Raw genomic sequence first — 13,942 nt, forward strand, 5'->3', positions numbered from 1 at the left:
GATAATCCAGATGTTGTCTCCATGCAGGTCTAGTGAACTGCGAAGCAACACTCTAAGAAGACACGTGGGCACTGAGATGACATGAACAGGTAAATGCTGGAGGATTGACAGAAGTTGAGTCAAGTCGGTGATGATACAAGTTATCCCTGTCTGAACATATGGTGTGGACTTATGGTAACCTGAGGCTTGACTAGAGATGTAGCATGAATAGTATTTGTTGTATTTTAGAGGTCAAATGATCAGAACTGTAATGCTTCCTTTTTCTTATGTTCATCTTTCAGATGGAGTCGATGTGGATCCAACGCAAGACAGCATTGATTTAGAACCAGATCTCTGATGCCACACAAATGTTGAACAGTTTGATGGGGAAAAAATACATTTAATAAACTGGAGAAAAAGCACTGTATAAAATTCAAGTAATTTGGCACATTTAAAAGTAACATGAATCCAACTGTGAGGGTCCAGCACATCTTGGTCAGTTTTTGTTGAAAGACAACTTATAAGACTTCTTCTTCAAATTGTCAAGGAAGATCTGTTCTTCTTGGAGGTATTCACGGTCCTGTGAGCAGGAAAAACTAGTTACTCAGGACAAATGTTAACATTTTAAAAATGTTTAAGGATATTTCATGACAAATGTGAAAGTAAATGAAGCCTCTACTGACAGAACCCTGTAAGTGTACATGTGTTGAAAAGCTGATATTGTGGAGGAGCCACAACACATTACTTAAATTGTAATGCTCCAGGAATTCAACTTCACATTTACAATAAAACCTTTTCTCTAACAACCTACATGTGTTATTTGTTTCTTGGATGGGGGCATGGCATTTGTGGTGTTCAGTACAGTGACAGACTTACTACCAAACCTGAAAGTAGAATTATGTGGATTGTATATTAACCAGTAGACTACTAGGTCATTGTCATTTTAAACACCATGTCTTGTACCGTCAAATATGTTCTCAGTATAATGAGTTGCAGTGACTTAGTTTTTATTTTATTTTTTTTTCTCAATGGCACATGAGCTGAATATTCAAACAGACATTTGAAACAGAATATAGCTAATGGTTGGGAAATGCAGTTCTTGGTTGGTGGTGGTCATGTTTATGCACTATTTGCATACAACGTAATAGCTGCAACATCTAGGATAGCTTAATGTATCTACAATGTGTAAAAGGGCTATTTCTGTGGTACTTACTTTCTCTCTTAAAGCAAGCAACTTTTAGAAGTATATGATCCAATTCAAAATTAATACTTGGCAACAGTTTTGAACATATGAGCTACATTTTGAAACAAGTAGTTCTTATGTGTTGAAATTGCTGTCATAATTACTTTGACTTTCAGGGTTTGTAACATCTTCAACAGTGCTTACCTTGTCTGCAGTGTATTTCCACAGAGCCAGACTTGCCTGAAGTGCCATAGACTGAGAGTTGGATAACAAGGCTGGAGTGGGAACATTGAGGGTTGATGCCAGCTCAGGGTTAGGCATTACTGAACATGAGTCTGCAGATGAACATAATTACAGTTACACTTTGCATTTTGATTTTATTTTTATCCAATACAAGAAACTAGTCTTGAGTCTACGTCACCTGGTAAAATGGGTGGGATCATTTGTGGTAAAGAGGTGATGGGAGGGTCCAGTCTCAGCTTCTCAGTCTCCTTCTGCAGATGATTTAACTGCATTTGATCCTATAACGAAGAGTGTTTAGGTGCCGTTCATATTTATAGTTTTGTAGTGTAGAAGCACAATCTCAATCTGAAGAGTAACTCACTAACACACCTGAAGGATGCGTTGCTCTTGCTGCCTCAGCCGCTCTGTTTGGGAATGGATATTTCTGAGCCTCGCCTCGTGCTCAGACTCCACACGTTGAGCCTCCTGCAAGGCTCGCTCTCCCTCCTCGTACTTCTCTGCAGCAAGCTGCAAAAACCATGTGCCAAGTATATTGAATGCTACATACTCCACAGGTGCATAAGAGTCCTACTCCAATACATAGAGGTCAGTGTGGGGCTAATTTACCTTGCTGAAAGCCTCCACTTCCTGGGCACGTGTTTTGAGCCTCACAGCAGTGCTGCTTATTCTCTCTTTGTCCTTGTCCACTTCCTCTCTTAGTCTTTCCAGAGTCTCTCTCTCCTGAGCCATGGCCATCTCCTTCTGTTTCAGCTCTGCTGTGCGAAGCTTCAGGTCGGCTTGGTCCTACAACAGAAACCGAGAAAAAGCCAGTTATTCTTGAATGCTTAGGATATTAAGGATCCTGTAAGTCATGGTGGAAAAGCTAAATTTACTGAAATATATTCTGCTATATTTAGTCAAATAAACATCATCCTATCAAGATTGTCAAAAACCAGTTGCAGCAAAGCTCACCTGTGCCAGACTGATGATTGAGCCCTCTCTCTTGTCTAAGAGACTGCTGACCTCACGTTCAGTCCTCTCATGCCTCTGCTTCTCCTGGGCGTGGAAGTGGGCCCACTCTGCTGCCAGCTTCCTTCTCTCCTCTGCACAAAGGTGCATCACTGACTTCTGCTCCTCCAGTAATGCATTCTGATAGAATAGAGAGAGACAGGCAGGAGAGGTGAGGAGGAGACTCATGATCAAGATTCAGCTTTTGTTCAATATCTAAACTAATATTTGTCAGCCTCACCTTGGCTCTTTCCAGCTCCTCTCTCTCCATGTTAATCTGCATACTAAAGGAACGCCGCTCGTCTTCCAGGCCTCTTTGGGTTGACTCTGCCTTTGCCTGCTCTGCTGTCACCTTCCAGCGCTCCTGAAGCATACAAAAACGTATTCATGTATATATTTGTGCAATGTTGCCATATATAAGCAACTGTAGGTAGCCTAAAAATAGTCTGTGCCATTGATATCTGACCTTCTCAAGCTGTCTCTGCTGCTCATTGAGCTGAGTGTCCATCCTGGAAATTATTTCCTTGAGGTAAGCTCTCTCCTCCACCATGGCTTTCTGCTGTTGGGCCAGACGGCCCTGCATTACTGAAACATAACATTTAAAGAATGACCTTAACCCAATTGCAATGTGATTCAACTATGCCCTCAGACTGCTTGTATCTTGACCTATTTGTACATCCTGTTAATAGTGTAAGTGTGTGTTTGTGTGTGTGTGTGTGTGTGTGTGTGGGGTGTATGAAGTACTTCGAAGCTGCTCATCTCTGTGCCGCGCCCCCTGTTCCAAGCCTTGGGCTGTGTGTTCATGTGTGCTCTCCACTCGAGAAGAGAGCTCTCCCAGCCGAGAGGAGAACTGCTCCATCTGCTCGATCATCAGTGTAAGAGACCTGGACAAAGAGTGATTGTTGAAAATCAGTGTTGATGAGAAATATAAGCAATGTAAAAAGAGAAATTCCATGCTCACTTTCAAGCTACACTAAAAAAAAATATTACGGTGTTGTTTTTTCATTTAAAATGGGAGTGGGATTGTCCCGTGATATTAACCCACCTGGTCTGAGATGTCGCACTTGTAACCGCATCAATCTCTTCATCTTTTAACTTCTTCAGTCTCTGGACCTGGTCCTCATGGTCTTTCTTCATTTCCAAGATGGATTTCCTTGATGGCAAAGTAGGAGAAATATAAAAATATATTCTTTATCTATTGAAATATTGATTTTCTCATGACTCATGTAACACCTTCATGGGCTGTACTCATTAAATATGTCACTAAATCACACCAAGAATGAGCCAGGTTTACCTCTGAAGATCTCTGATCCTCTCCACCTCACGGTCTCTGTCCTGCTGGGCCTGGGCCAGTTTCCGCTGGTACTGAGCCTGCAGCTCCGTACGCTCCTGCTCAGCAGATCTTGTTGCTGTGGCCAGGCGTTCCATTAGGTCTTCACACTCCTGCCGCGATCGTGTCTCCCTCTGGGCTGCCGATTCCTCGAGCAGCTTCACACGAGCTCTGATTACGCACAGAAATACTTGCGTGTTAAGCATACAGACACACATAAGCTGCTTGAAATACCAGGAAGTATGCATAATGCATGTTAAACGTGTACATGGGTGCTGCACATCTGTACTACACATATGTGCATGTGCGTGCAGATACACAGACAGTATAAAATGATTTTTCAGAATGAGGTCTGGCAAGCTCTGGGAATAAACTACTTGTGTGCGTTGTCCATGAGTTCCATATCCTTTTCATGCCGCTTCTGAACACTCTCTAGCAACATCTGGCCTTGGTCTCGCTCCAGCTGCAGGGTCTTCACCTGAACAATAACAAATAGCAGTTTCAGGCTAGGAAAAGGCAGTTGTGAAGGTTATTATCCCATCCTATAAATACAGCAGGGACACACTACATCAGTATACTTATGTACTCCTCTTCTCACAGCAAGAGCATTCATGTACCTGTCCTTCCAGCTGAATGATGCGAGCCTGTAAAGCCTGATGATCTCCAGGTTGCTGCTCTTTCTCTTTAAGTCTCTGCAGGGCTCCTGCATCCACGACACCCCCGAGACCCAGCAACTGAGACTGCATCAACTTTAGGAGGAGAGCAGCCAGGTTGAGAACAAACCAAGTGATACATGTGGTCTTATATTTTTCAATACACTTGCAAGTAGAGGTAAGTTGGTTACCTGCTGTTGCAGTAACAGCTGCTGCAGACTGTCTGCTGAAAATGTCATCTGTTCAAAAGATAATGAAGGGATTAATAAAAGGCTTATTAAAGCTTTTCCCAAATAATGACTGCAGGAAAACAATAATACCTGTTGTTGGACAGCTGTTGGCATGTTTTGCATTTGGTTTTGCTGTGGAACTGCTGGAAAGAAAGCAAACATGAGTAACAATCATACTGCTCACATTGGGTACTAAAGCATTAGTGACAAAATACTGTTGCGTCTAAAACTTCATATTTCCCTAAAATTACCTACACCCCATTGAGCCAGGTAGTACAGTAGAAATAGTGTTGGAAAATGTCAGCGGTTGCTGGGTTTCGTCCATAACGTGCCTGGGCCCTCCTCGCACCCTGGATTCCTTATTGGATGGGAAGTGGTGGGGCTGAGGGAGGCTAATACTAGCTGCAGCGACTGGCAAGGTAGTGGTGGATTGAGGAGGGTAATCTGAAGGATGAGACAGAGTTTGTCCAAAGTCTATAGCTGTCGGTGCGGAGGGTATTATGCTGGGAGGGATGTGATGCTCAGCGGTGGGTGTATACTCAGTAACTACAGATGGGGAATGTGGTGGATTTATGGGGGAAATTGAAATTATAATTCAGTACAATGTGAGTTGATGATTCGCTGAGATTATGAGTATGACATGATACAAGATGAATGAAGTATTAGTGTGGTTGGTAAGAGAGGAAGGCTTGTAGGTGTGGGGAGGAACATGTCTTTGAAAAATATGGCTGTTATACATTTTGTATTCATGCTATCATAAAATTTAATGAGGAGTAGTTATTTGGATGAATCACTGAGCAACTGAGTGAATACCTTGTTTGGTCTTCTCATCTCTGACAGGGGTGGAGTGAGCAGCAGGACTTGGCTGTCCCAGAAAAGTGTTGCTGCACAACATAAAGCAAGAATGAAAAAAACAGGAAAGCATCCAAAACCTGCATATTGTCACTTGCATTGAATTTACATGGACATCCTACCTAGTTTCCTTGACGGACGCAAGAGTGTCATCTCTGCTCCTGGTAGCTTTTGAAGTGGCCGGCTTACTGAAAACAAGAGCAGGTACTCATTTAGTAAATTGGAACAAGAGTACCTTCTGTCACTGGATGAAGTATTGCCTTTGCTGTTATGCATGCTCTCCACAGTACCTTACAAATGACTCCAGATCCACTTCTTCTCCCAGGCCTAGAGAGTCTTCCTGTTTGGAGATTTTTGCTTCAGAGTTTGAAACTGCCAGGGTCTTCTTTCTGCTCAGCGCTCCTGATAACCAGTCGTCGTCCTCCTCCTCCTCCTCTTTCTTCTGGCTTCTTGAGACCTCTGGCTTAGTTTTTTTGGCGATGTTTTCAGATTGAGCCGAGGTGGCTGCTGGCAATTTTACAGCAGATGTGGCATGACCACCTGTCAGCAACGGCTTTCTCTCTAATAGAGGAGAAGATGGAGCCTTTGGAGACTCTATGAACGTCTTTTTCTCTTTGGCGTCATCTTCTACGTAGTCATCGTTTGTCTTGAGTCCTAGCCAATCAGCTGAGTTGCGGGATCGAGTGGAGGTGGGGGTAGTGGGTTTTGGTTTCTTCTCTGGGGTGGAGGCACTGACATCCTCTGTAGAAAATCTGATGATACACAAAAAAGTGTCATGTACCTATTTTGTGTAGTTTATCAAGGCAGGCAAAAAGTACTGTAATACACACAGAATAGACTTCACACACACCTGACAGACTGCCTACGGGACTGGCGCCCTTCAGGGGTGGATACCAATGTGGGCTGATAAGATCCAAATGTGAGGTCATCCTCTAAAAGTGGCTCTGACAAATGGTTAAAAAAAGAGAAAAACTGGTTTAATGTCTTTCCTTTAAATCAGTGATGGCTCATCGCTATGCTAAGCAGGAGACAGTGCTGCTTTGTTACCTTTCACACTAGATGTCTTCTCCTGCTGGTGCTTGTCTTGAGACTGAGGCTGGTCCTTCCTCTCACCCGTGGGTGGTCGCTCAAGAAGACGGGGTGAAGTCAAACTCTCCAGAATCTCATCTAACCGAGTACGAGCTCTCTGAGGCTGCTCACTTCTGGCATTAAACACAACGACATAACACACAATATGTCATGTCAAGATGCAAAAATTGAGTGAGACAGTGAGAGTAAAATTAAATCTGGTACCTTTCCCTGTTGGTCCAAAGCGCATTCTCTTTCGTCTTGTTTTTATCACCGTCGAATCCGAGTGCATCCATCAGGTCATCCTTATCGTCCTCAAATGTAAGATCAACTTGCTTTTTTGTTGCCTTAGCTAATGAAAAACGCATACACACACACGATGTACTTCAGTGTATGGTGACAACGTGAAAAAATGAAAAATAAAGACTGTGGAAAACTTTACGGCTCACTTGTTTCACTCCTTCGGACAGGAGACGCTGCAGGAGATGGCACCGATTTTTCAGGTTTGGCCAGCTGCACACCAGATTTAGATTGTGTTTTGGTTTCATCTGGAAGCAAGTCATCAAGCAGGTCATCCAGGGGGTCGTCTAGATCTGCAGAGGAAATAAGAATATTTACTGTTTTAATACTGTGTTTGGACACCAAGCTGTAAAAATATGGGTAGATTTATATTACTTATTGTAAATACTAAGGATTATTCACATACAAAAAACACACAGGTTCAAATACATCTAACAGTATTATGCTACCAGTTTATTAGGCACAACTGCACAATTTACACCACTCCACCATTTTATTGTGTAAAGCTCTTCGTGGTTCAGTTTTGAGGCTCTGATTAGTGGCAGTGATGTATTATGTGGCATTTATTTGGGTGGGATATCAATCTATCAAAACACTGATGCACCTTTAGCGTCAGGACTCGGACCAAGATCTTCATCATCAAAATCAATGTCTGAACTCATGCAGCAATATGAGAAAAACACAGCAGAGTTATCAGTAAACACAATTTTTCTCTCCTGTTGAGTCACATGAAGCGTCATCTCAGAGGTGTGTGTAAACAAGGGGTTCCCTCACCAGAGAAAGTGAACTTCTTGTAGTTGCGTGCTGTGGATGAAGGAGCAGAGTTTGGCTTCTTCTCTCCTTTGCCGGGTTCATCTGAGTGAAGTTAGGGAGACACAACTCTCTCTGATTGCTGCTCACAAAGTAAACTTCAAAGATAATTATAATGTGAGACTAATAATGAGAAATAATTTATGCAAGAACACTTTGTACTGAATTACCTGCTCCCTCTGGTTTTACATTACTTTCTAATGCGGCAGAGTCTTTCTTTGGCCTTTCATTACCAGACGGCTTTGTTTGTGCAGGAGCTGAACTTGTTTTTTTCTTTGATGGAAAAAGGTCAGCATCCATATCATCCATGTCCTGTATGAGGATAGAAAAACAAGAGGCACTGGCAGTGAACCTGTGGCCATGAAATGACAACAAAGCAGCTTTGTGTCTGCTTTTCAACATTTTTATAATAACCAACCTTCATGTTCTTCAGTATGTCATCAGGATCTGCTGCCGAGACATCAGAGTCCTTTGACAAGAATACAAAATAATAACAAAGAGAGGATAAAATCATTAAAAAGAAAAGGTACCGTAAATGTATACATGCATGTATGTTTCACATCTCCGTCTACATACCTCAGCATCCTCACCATCCTTCTTCACCTCCTCCGCTAGCATACTGAAGATGTTATCAGAGACGGATGAGCTGGAGAAGAGAGGAACAGGAGTGAAAAATGATAACTAACAGTGTGAAACTCTTTCATTCATCCAACTTACTGATTTGCTGATCCGCCACGAGCTGATTTCCCCCTCACCGGGTGTTCTGGTAAGTAAATTGTAACCAGAAAATATCAAAACACATGAATCTTTCACAGTTATAATATCATATAAAACTGCAGAACTGAACTCACTTACTTTCATCATCAAATAAGCTGTCAAGCAAATCGTCATCTTCGAAGAGACCTTGGGGAAAACAATGGGGGGGGGGAAGGGGATACACTTTTACACAAGCTTGGAACTTATTACATTTAAGCATACCTTGTCTTTTGTGTGTATGCTGAATTTTGGTTATATTAGTTACCGGCTCTGACATGGCTGGGTTGTATACTGTATACTAACAATACTTATACCATTGCTATTATGTAGTCTTTGATTCTACTATGTGTTTTTGTTTTTCTATATCAAAATGCTACTTCTTCAATCTCCTTACTGCTCTGCACATTCAACTGCATGCCTCTCTGAGCTGGAAGAAGGATCCTCCTAATAAACCCAGATAGCTTGATAAGGATACATAGTGTCATATGCTGTACAGATGGTAAAGTTCTTTAAGACAAAGGTGTGTTTTTTTTTGGTGGGGGCTAAAAAATAAACTCGTGCAGAGATAAAATGATGCAGCAGTGTAGCATTCATATAACATTGGATTAACTTACTTTTGGATGTTTTTCCCTTCGACTTTGAAGCCTGTAAATATGGATGAAAACGGTTATTTTTCAGCTGGGATAGATTAACCTGGTCTGTAATTTCTGGGTCTGAAGGAAATATCACTGTATAGATACACAACGAGGCTGAACACATGCATTTAACTTGTTAAAGTATGATGTTTACTATGATAGATCTTAAATATTAACGATGGCAGCAGTCTGACTGACTCACCATGTTGAATCTCTGCTGGTAGCCGCCGGTTCGTTAAATCTGATTAGGCGTCTCCGTCTCCATTGGTAACCACTCTGTTACACCGGCGAGTTTTCATGTTGAGGACTCAATGCTGTGGTTAGTAAGTCAATATGTATAAAAGTCGCACTGTTTCACGCTTTTAAATACAAATGTATTTAATAACGACGCTTATCGTTTTAAAATTAGCCAGCTGAGTTGAAGTTACGTTAAAATGAATCAGCACCGCTACACATCTTATACACACACACACGGGTGTTTATTAGCCGTATTGAGCACATAAGCTAATTCATTACTGTAGCACAAACTTAACGATTAGCAATATAGAGTCTTTTTTAATTTTGTTTTAAGCTTTACATTAAGCGCAAGCTTCAATGTTTGATTTAGCTCAGCAAATTCATAACCGTACCAACCCCGAACCGGCGCGACACGTTGGTTTCCTGTTTATACGTCTCAAAGCATTATGGGTAGTGTAGTTTTCAGCAACCTTCAGAGAACACGCATGGATGACCACATGGTAATCTGGGTATGGTATGACGATTACCATGTTCATCATTAGTGTTACTTGTTGCCATGTTAACATGTAGGCCTAATCATTAGCACACAGGTGGACCAGAGGCTCATGTTATTACTTTTGTAATAAACCAAATTATTAGGCTAAATGAACTGAGATTTTGATTTGATAATTGAGTACTGGTAATCTGTACAAATTGTTGTGCCAATCCATTGTGTAGATTTTGAGATATTTCATTAGATAAGCAGAAACCTTGCTGGTTGCAACAGAAGGAATATCATGGGATCATCTGGGGACCATGACCACCCTTACAACATTTCATGGCAATCCATCTAATTGTTGTTTAGATATTTCAGTCTGGACAAAGTTGTGGATCAACCGACAGATCAACATTACCATCCCTCCATGCCCAGCATGGCTAAAAATATCTACAAAGGGATGTTTGTTTGGGGGTGGGGTGGGGGTGTTTAAATAGTGAAGTTACCTCCTTTGGACTGTTTTGATAACTTCACCTGCTTGCTTACTGTGAAAGCTACTAAACTACTTACCACCAGGTGGCATCAGAGCTCACAAAGTAAGTCAAAGCAAATCAGTCACAACAAAACTGAAGAGCTGAATAATTTATCATCTGTAGCCTATATTTAATTCAGTGAGGTCTGGGCCTGATGTTGTACTCTTAATCAGCACAATGATAACTAGGCAAATCACCCTTCAGTGAGCACATTGCTCAAAGTTTGACTTAGTGACAGCATTCTTCATCAGGCTCCTGCTTTCAGGCTTTTAAGGAATTTCAATGTTGGGATTAGACAAATGTGCCAGCATTGGTTGATTTTATTTTTTCCATCCATCATGTTTGTTGTATAGCGAACAAGCATCTGTCATTGAATATTTTAATTCATAGTAGTGGGGAGTTGCAAGAAAGTGGGGTCTTTACATCAAAGCAAAACACACTGTATTTCATGTTTGAGCAAAAAAATCCTCCACTGTCAAGCCACAGATTAAAAACAACAGCACAAAAACTCTTGAACTATCAGCGCAGTTTAATAAACACACATGCAAGTGATGATTCATAGTAAATTATTTTATAATGTAAGCTATGGGAGCAACTTTTCCCTGGAATCTTGTAGATAACTGTGATGACTGAGGAGTAGCTGTTTCATGCCCTTTATCAATATTTAGGACTTCCTTAGGACATCCTGTTAATAGTGTAAGTGTATGTTTGTGTGTGTGTGTGTGTGTGTGTGTGTGTGTGTGTGTGCGCACTGAAGATCTACAAACAGGACACTCATCAAGGCAGGGAACTGCTGAATTTGTTTACTCGTGTTTTTAGATATCAGAATTGTTTTTTAAAGCAAAGGTGCAGATGGAAACAGTGTCTCAGGACTCAGAAATCGGCACATCAACCTCATTAACAAGTTGAGGCAGAATCTATTATAATTTAAAGGAGTACTCATCAGAACAGAGGTGCAAATCATTGCTTTATTTAGACAGTGGGCTTCCCCTGTGAGGAGAAATTAAACCTTTAAGGAATTCATAGGTTTGGCCCTACCTGCGATATATTGTACAGTACAATACTTGCCTTTAGCTCCTATTTCAGAAGAATTCAGGTCACTTATGAGGTGATACGAGCAGCTACTATTTCAGAAACATTCAGTCAAAGCTCACTCTGTCCTTATACATACATTAAACACAAATGATCACATTTAGCTAAAAGCGAGCAAAACAAGGAAATAAAAGAAATAACTGTCTGTTTTTTATACATCTATATATAGAGGCACAGAACATGTTTTATTACTTAATCCTTGACCGTGTATTGTACTTCAAAGTAACGCTTTGTGTCTTAATCAGACAACAATGTGTTGTAATTTCAGCTGTCAAGATGAAAACATTTGTCAGGTTCATCTTGTAAACTGGAATTTACAAGTCGAGTTACATAGATGTTGTTGCCTGTTTCAGTAACGCGAGCATCTGCAGGACAGATCAAAACAGGCTTAATTGATTCTGTGGCCCACTTTTTTTTCATACATTTGAGTCTTGGAGACAGTTGTCAAGCAAAGATCAATCAGAAGCAGATCAATGAGAGAGATCAACAAAAGGTGACAGGAAATCTCTCCTGTAGAATCCGGGGGAAGAAAGTCTTGCTAGCAGAGGCCACTAAAACAAGATCACAAAACATATATACATTATCAAGGACATTTCCGGTGTATTCTAGGTACAATATGACAGATGACAGAGTTCACCTCATGCTCACCAGATTTGAGATGTTGGCTCACTCTGGTCTTAGTTCACATCTGCAGGGGAGCACAAAGGAAGTGAAAGCTGAGGTGCAAAGTCATGAGTGATTCAGGAAAAAAATAATGTAAAAACAAATAGATCATCTAACCCTTACTCAAGTGAATCCTCTTACCACCATAAAACAGATAACAAGTGAAAGAATGGCCAATGACCTGCAAGAAACCTCTGTGTAGTGGTTACTGCAGGTGAAATGATCAGTGAGTTTATTACTTCATGTTAAGGTTCCTAACAGCTGCGTTAAATGGTGCAGTTGTGAGGAGGTAATGTATTTATAATAACCCTCCAAAGAGATGATGGATTGTTGTTCTGCCTCTGAATCATTTAGTGTTAACGGTGTGGCAGTCAGTGCTTAAAAGCTAAATGTGGGGCAGGCATCTTAGCTCTTTATGCATCTGTGCCTCTGTAACATGCTCCACTGCTCCACTTTCTCCCCTTGTCTGGAGCCCCTTCCGCAACCCCCCCGCCCCTCCCCGCTAGCACAAGACACACACACACAACTTCCACACAACTGTCAATTTGTCTTTGTCCATATGGATCCTGTCTCTTTTTCTCCCACTGCAATTCTCAGCTTTGGAGTGTTGGTTTTGGCTTTAAGTCTTTGGTACAGTTTATAGGCAGTATTTTTTATAACTTATTTCAGATTTTACAATCTGTTTTTGTACACTATTGCTATCCTTAATATGTGCATTTCTAGTGTTGGATTTGTTAAGCAACTACTTTGATTAAATTGAGCATTTGGCCTAAATTGTTGATGAAATACTGCCACAGTGCTAGCATGGAATATGTTTTGTTCAAGATGAAGTGTAGGGATAAAGGGTTAAAGTTTTTAATATTCTCAAAGGGGCACTCCACCAATTTTACACATGAATACCACCTTGCTCTTCCTGACAAATACTGTAATACTCAGCTTGTGAAAACAAATGTGTAATGTCTCCCGTGGGTTTTTAGGGGCTTCGTCCCTCTAGGATCTTCTTACCTCAGCTCAGTATCAATGTTGGACAATTCCACATCTCATGACTGATGTCCTGTGCAAATGCTTAGTGCCAGTGCAAAAAGAAAGGTGCTCTTTATGTATAGTATGTTTTAGATATGGATGGGTGTGTAGTGTGTCATATCCTAATGTAGACTACAAATTGTGTGCTGCAATTAATGTTTGTTTTTTTATAAACCACTTTCCCTTTAAAACAATTTTTAACACTAAAGTGTTTTAGTTGCCTAAATCCAACCCTACATTAACTGTAATTTTTTTCCATAACTACAATCTTTCTTGAACCACTGTTGACCTGTGCAAATACTGTAGAAAACAAGAATTTAAAAAATGTTGGCATTGGATATAAAAATGAATAAATACATAATTGCAGACCTGGAGACTACACATTTAAAAAAAGAAAAGACTTCAGAATATCAAAATATCTTGACCTCGGCTGTTTGGAAGTACAATACTAAATCACTTTTAAGGGCTCTGTGGCTCTGTAATGCATTGCTCAATTGGTTCATTGTTTGTTTTTCCTTACCCAGTAATGCTCACTGTTGTCATTTTTGGGTTTCTCCTGCTCCATCACTTTTCATATATGGCACCTCTCTCTCAGTAGGCTCTTTCTGCCTGTGATGGGTGATAAAGAACATATTACTCAATATTTTTACACAACACATTTATCCACACCCTCCCTTCTTGGAACAGTCAATTAAACACGCAGATATCTGGAAACAGTTTAGTAACGGATGTGAACTCTTGCTGCTGTTTGTTAATTAAAATAATTGTGTGAGCTAGCTGTTGCCATGCTCCGTGGTGCTGTAGCCACGTGGTGTTGTTTGCCATTGCTGTGTGAGTGGCTAAGCAGGACCGCGGGGGCTGAGAAGATTGCACTTTGAGTCAATTAGCGGCCA

General features: G+C 40.9%; 1 protein-coding gene and 1 non-coding gene across 2 annotated transcripts; one reads left to right on the forward strand and one right to left on the reverse strand.

Annotated features, from left to right (window-relative positions):
* Nucleotides 1–59: 59 nt before the first annotated feature.
* On the reverse strand, nt 60–9,793 carry LOC128379222 (fas-binding factor 1 homolog). The gene is made up of 30 exons (XM_053338866.1): nt 9,656–9,793; nt 9,006–9,036; nt 8,491–8,538; nt 8,353–8,398; nt 8,212–8,281; nt 8,054–8,104; nt 7,806–7,947; nt 7,600–7,680; nt 6,984–7,118; nt 6,751–6,877; nt 6,505–6,659; nt 6,308–6,401; nt 5,748–6,209; nt 5,580–5,645; nt 5,419–5,489; nt 4,696–4,748; nt 4,567–4,614; nt 4,340–4,471; nt 4,100–4,200; nt 3,687–3,893; nt 3,438–3,545; nt 3,137–3,276; nt 2,859–2,977; nt 2,634–2,756; nt 2,357–2,533; nt 2,012–2,188; nt 1,775–1,912; nt 1,575–1,683; nt 1,367–1,491; nt 60–559 (listed from the first exon to the last, which is right to left on the reverse strand). The coding sequence occupies exons 1-30, from the start codon at nt 9,791–9,793 to the stop codon at nt 476–478; spliced, it is 3,558 nt and encodes a 1,185-aa protein (XP_053194841.1). The 3' UTR covers nt 60–475.
* Nucleotides 120–190, forward strand: LOC128379677 (small nucleolar RNA R38). The gene has a single exon (XR_008323447.1). It is a non-coding gene; the product is annotated as a small nucleolar RNA R38 (small nucleolar RNA).
* Nucleotides 9,794–13,942: the final 4,149 nt, after the last annotated feature.

The sequence above is a fragment of the Scomber japonicus genome, chromosome 18, assembly GCF_027409825.1.
Source record: "Scomber japonicus isolate fScoJap1 chromosome 18, fScoJap1.pri, whole genome shotgun sequence".
In the NCBI taxonomy this organism is placed as follows: Eukaryota; Metazoa; Chordata; class Actinopteri; order Scombriformes; family Scombridae; genus Scomber; species Scomber japonicus.